At 35.4% G+C, this 6,006-nt stretch overlaps 1 protein-coding gene across 1 annotated transcript; it reads right to left on the bottom strand.

Moving 5' to 3' along the window:
* Positions 1 to 1,406: 1,406 nt before the first annotated feature.
* On the bottom strand, positions 1,407 to 4,047 carry LOC121405149. The gene is made up of 4 exons (XM_041595755.1): positions 3,994 to 4,047; positions 3,105 to 3,322; positions 2,684 to 2,974; positions 1,407 to 1,410 (listed from the first exon to the last, which is right to left on the bottom strand). The coding sequence occupies exons 1-4, from the start codon at positions 4,045 to 4,047 to the stop codon at positions 1,407 to 1,409; spliced, it is 567 nt and encodes a 188-aa protein (XP_041451689.1).
* Positions 4,048 to 6,006: the final 1,959 nt, after the last annotated feature.

Raw genomic sequence — 6,006 nt, 5'->3', positions numbered from 1 at the left:
AATGAAAAATTTTTATGCAATTTAAAGTTACAGTTTAATTCAATTTACATCAATAAAAGGTTTTGTTTAAAATTTTAATTTTGACTTTTGACTTTTTTTTCTTTATTTATTTTGTTTGTTTTTTTTTTTGTTTGTTTTTTATTTATTTACTCAAGTCTTCATATAGCATTTCTAACTCCTGGTTAGCGAATGCAATCATCCACTACGATGTATCCTTTTCATTTTTACACGATTCTAGTTCAGAGGTTTGTTCACGAGTCCGACCCGGGTTTTTTTCTAGATCCTCTATTTGTAAATCATATGCATTAATTTTCAAACTAATATCTCTAATCTGCCAAGAGTCGTTTTTCAAACAACTTCTGATGACCGTGGCCAAGGTATCAATTTTATTTGGTTCGATGTATCTTTTATCATCTTTACTATCAAGTACAACTTTGTTGCATGTTGATGTAGTAAGATGATGTCCTACTGACCTAATCAACGACATATCACCCCTAACTGGCTGTTCTGTTAGCAGACATCTTTTATAAGAGCCGAAATCTAACTTGTCCACAGCACTTCATTTCACCCCCTTAGACTTTTTACAAGTCTGTATCACCTCTCCATCTACTTTGTAGGAATACATTTTTGATCGGAGTCCAACAAACTCGAGCATGGGTCTTCCATTCAGCTCATCCTTAAAGAACCCTAACCTTTTCTTATTAACCCTCTCAAAATTATATTTCGAAATAGCTTCATCGGAATAATCCGATGTATCAAATTTGAATTGCAGATCATTACGAATATCGCTATAAAAATCATCAGTTTTTATAGTATATATAAATGAATCTGTATCCATATAATTTAATGTAGCGTTTTCCCCGAATTTAGGTTTAATGTAACCATAGTGGAAATCATACATTTTCAACTTGGACAATTCTAGCACAACAAACCGTAAATATAGGGGTTTGTTGTACACCACATTCAACTGTTTCAGTTGAATTGCATAAAAGTTTTCACTGAATTTTTTACAATTCTGAAAATTACTCTTAGCAATCAACGATCTCGCACATAATCGCTTAGCACCAGCTGAATCAGTTGGTGATGCAGATTCCCACTCATTAGTTAATTTAACTACTATCCTTTTATCTACATTCTCCATTGTTTTCCCATACACTGCATTATTCATCAGGTTCCATAGGTCTTTTGCAAAGGAATTTGTTGCATTCGTTCTATGCAGCGTGTTGAGGTCTATATACTTTTTAAGCCACGGTTTTTGGAGGAAACGCATACTTCTATGAATTTTGGTCAATTTTAGACCATTGGCAACGCATTGTTTGAGATTATTGTAGTGGATAATATAATTCTCTTTATCCTCTAAATCAGCTATTAATTTTTTAACCTTTGCTGATTCGGTGGGTAATTTATTAGCTGGGCAAAACGGTAGATCGTTATGATCATTATGAATTTTGTATGGATAGCTCAAGTCTACCTCAAGAATATATCCATACTCTGAATTTTCTGAAAGTCAATATTTGATATCTCACTTTCAGATAACCATTCAAAACCTCCATAAGGGAGATTTTGAGACATTGCCCAACCATAAAGGTTGTTGGCATCCAAATATGTTAAATACGATGATTCTTTACTTGGATCATAAGTCTGCAGGTATTTATTGTTTGCCTGTGAATGGCGGAGAGAACATTGGGTTAAACCCCCACGAATACCTGACTGCATAAACCGATACATATCTAAATCGGTTAGAAGTTCTAGTTCCACATCTGTGGTTCTCAACATAGCATCCCACGCAAACCCAGGAAGTGTATAATAATGAGCAGGGTCAAGAGGATGCACTTTTGAGACGACCGCTCTGAAGCTTTCGAAGACATCAGCTAGTAAGAAAACATCTGTTTTCAGGTACAGTTCTAAATAATCTTGTAGAGTTTTGCAAGAAAATTCACTCCAAACTCTATGTGCATGGGCATAATTTTCTTCAGAGCATTCTGTCTCAGTCAACGAACTATAGAATGCATCTCTTGATGGTAGAGAAGTCTCCTCTAGCTTGTTGACTGAGTCCAGATACTCGTACGGAAATACACCCTTTCTACGCATGAGTTCGAACTGACTGTCTGAACTGAAATGATGTCTTACTGTTTTTAGCTGTGCTTCCTCTAGTGTACCCGCAAGAGTGTCCAAGGAAGCCTGTAAAAAACGAATCGAATCTAGAAAACGAATCTCTAGAGTCCTCTCTTCATCTATTCTAATAATCTTGGATACAGAAATGTACTGTTCCTTATTGACGCGTATTACTTTAATTTCTCCAGGTATGAGTGCCAGATCCTTGATAAAAAGATGACAATCATACCTGGAGAAATTGTGGAAAAAAACTGGTATGAAATTTCCTATTTTGTATTTTAAATTGCATGCATTGTGTGCAGCACCTCTAAAAATGCCTGTCATATGGCAATGGTCTCTTACCCTATCTGTGTTTAAAATACCCCCACATATATGGCAACTAATTGCCTCCTCAAACTCTATCTCTTCTTCATCACTAATTATTATATCTACTACCTTGCTTAAATAATTAATGTATATGTTGGTAAGTTTTTTAATTAAAGACTGTATAAAACTAGCACCGGCATTATATTCGGTTTTGAGAACCAACTCATCTAAACTAGAATCGTGTGCACATTTTAAATAATACGAAAAGGATATTGGAATATGGGTATTAACATTTATTGTGTTTGCACTTACTGCTACATTTGTCGGCTCCAGAAGACATTCAAAGTCTCCGTATACCACAAACGGTACCTTAAGAGCTCGATGCTGATTTTTAAACTTAAGCAGTGCTTGCTTCGGATGAGGAAGTGTGGACACCTTCCCACTACATATCTCCTTGTGTCGTAGGGATGCCTCCTCACTCTGCGAATAATTCAAGCAAATGTTGCAGAACCATTGCTTCACCTTGCGCCTTCCAGTCTGCGATGAAATTAACCTAGAGATATAAACGGGGTGGAGGGTGATGAAAAATAGTTATATATACTAATGAAAAATAGCAACAGCTACATGAACTACAAGAACTACAAAAACAACAACAGTGGTAATAAAATGTAAAGTTCACTTACGCTGATAACCGCTTAATCCAGGTATAGTGAGCACTGTGGTCACTTTCTATGAGTAGCATATTAATATGATGCTCGCGTACCTCCTTCGGATAAAACAAGGGCCCAAACACTTGTGATTTTTCGTTGTCGAATCCAAACACCGTTATACTAATTTCCGGGTTTATATCCATAAACCTTTGGATGTGTCTTGGGTTCAGCGGGAAATCCAGTCCAGCAAACTGCAGAGTTATATTTTTCACTGTTATTGCATCATCATATATCCTCACGTTGTATGAGGCACAACGGGTTGCGTTATTATCCAGATTGGTTAGGGCCGCAATCAATGTCCACTTAAAACAGAGGTCATCGTCTCTGTTGACTACATTTATTATTGCCTTTTTCCGCTTTAGACTGTCTGGCAAGTCAATAAATGATGATCCTTTTATCGGATCATTTTGGTTGACATTCATCTCCAACCTTATAATGTGGACTAATGTCCACCACTATCCTTCTCCTGGAACTCATCCATTTTCGTTGCGATTGTCTCTGAATGTTTTGAGAATATGTCATCAGAGTCGCCACATACACTCGTAAAAGTCATTTTTGACTGAAATGATTTGATTTCGCTCTTCTCTTGATCCATTTTCATCAATTTATAGAGCGCATAGAGCTCAAAGTTCACCTTTGCAGCGGTGTGACTCTGCAGAACGGAATTTAAATGAGGTAGGAATGATTCACCAGCTTCACGTAGGAAGTCTACTGGCATTTTTATTCCCTCATCCCGATTTTCATACACATAATGTATGATTCGTCCACCGAATCCGGCCGATACTCGCTTGATTCGATCATCAACCGGCTCAATAACCTTAATTTTGTGTTGTTCTGATCTGAGATGTTGATGCCATCTCACATTGATTGGCAGGGTCACGTCACAGACGGGGCAATAGATCGGGGTGCGATTCATATTGATGGTTTTGTTTTTTTTTTTTGGATGCTTTTCGTAAAGATGATGTTGTTGATGTTGTAGTAGTTTTTGATGATTTTCGTGAAGATGATGTTGTTGAGGATGATGTTGTTGATGTTGTAGTAGTTTTTGATGCTTTTGTAGTAGTTGTTGTTGTTGTTGGTTCACTGGCACTCAACTCAATTTCACTCACTCACTCACTCACTCACTAATTGATTCTGTTGGGATTCCTCTTTTAAATAATAATATATGCGTAGTTAGTTTTAGTTTTATCAATTATATTACTTTATTTTGGCACAGCACACAACCACCACTCACGAGATCAGAAAGAAAAAGGGAAGAAAAAAAGTCAACCGCGTGGTTTACGTTTTTAGTGTTACCAGCAAGTGAAAACCTTATAATACTATAATGTCTATTTTTGGTATTTACTAAATTAACATTAGGGATATTCAATACGCACCCTCAAAAATTGCATTATAAATCAAATCAAATAAAAAAAATTAAAATTAAGAATAACATGTTTTCAACTCATTCTATGTGGCTGGTGCTTGCTCATTTTCTTTTCTATTGGGAACGTACAATTCAGTGATCCAGCATTTGCTGCTAGGATTGGGAAAACCCATAAAACCCAATCAGATCACTCTTAGACTTAGACAGGTACAGTTATATAATATAAAGAAATTTAGCAAAAATTAGAAAGAACAAAATTATTCTTGTAGGTTGGCTCCTTCATCCAGTCCCATTTTTCCGCGTAAATCCATAAAGCGTGGAGCAGGTAACGGCTTGGTTAGAATGTCAGCAAGTTGGTTCTCTGTGGAAACATACTCGATACAAATTACATTATTTTCTATTTGCTCTTTTGTAAAATGATATTTGATATCGATATGTTTTGATCTTTTATGGCATGAGGGATTATTAGCTATACTAATACATCCCTGATTATCTTCATATAATTTTATAGGTTTTACAAACTTAATATGAACACTTTCTAATAAGGATTTCAACCATAAAGCTTCTCTTACAGCTTCGAAAAAGGCCATGTATTCTGCCTCGGTCGATGAGGCAGCTACTGAATTTTGCCTTTTTGTATTCCAGCATATAAGATTTTGGTTAAACATTTTGAATAGATACCCAGTTGTACTCTTCCTGTCAATTTCATTTCCTCCCCAGTCAGAATCTGCGTATCCAACAAATATATTTTCAAAACTCAAATTTTTCTTAAATTCTAATTTCATGTCAATATTCCCTTTTAGATATCTAAGAATCCTTTTCAAACATATCCATAACTCTGCATTATTTTTATTTATATATCGACTTAAAATGTTAACAGCAGTGGCCAAGTCTGGACGTGTACATAACATTACATACATAAGACAACCGACTAAGTTCCGACAAGGCGCATCATAAAATTCATCTGAATTTAATAATTCATAATTAACCTTGCTTGCAAGGGGAGTACTGACCGATTTGCAATCCATCATTTTGAACTTATTCAAAATCTTTTTGATGTAAGCAGATTGGCTTAAAAGTATTTTTTCATCACCAATTTCTATTCTTATTCCAATAAAATACGAATTTCTTCCAAATTAAATATGATTTGAAACATTTCATCTTTTCTATGTCTGCTGTGGCAACAACCAAATCATCCACATAAAGAAGTAAATATATATTCTTTTTCACATCGCCCTTGTCCAGAACATAAATACATCGGTCAACCGGTGAGTTTACAAACCCACACTCTTTTAGTGCTTGCTCAAATACCTCAAACCAGCATCTTGCTGCTTGTTTGAGACCGTAAATTGCTTTATTCAATTTACATACACTATTAGCACTACATAACACACCTTGGGGCACTCTCATAAATATTTCTTCTTTTAACTTTCCATTAAGAAATGCACTTTTTACATCCATGTGATGTACTTTTAAATCATATTGGATTGAAATGGATAATAAGAAACG

Source organism: Drosophila obscura, unplaced genomic scaffold, assembly GCF_018151105.1.
Source record: "Drosophila obscura isolate BZ-5 IFL unplaced genomic scaffold, ASM1815110v1 contig_75, whole genome shotgun sequence".
In the NCBI taxonomy this organism is placed as follows: Eukaryota; Metazoa; Arthropoda; class Insecta; order Diptera; family Drosophilidae; genus Drosophila; species Drosophila obscura.
Note: the sequence above shows the minus strand (reverse complement) of the source record. Positions and strands in the feature narration are given on the sequence as shown.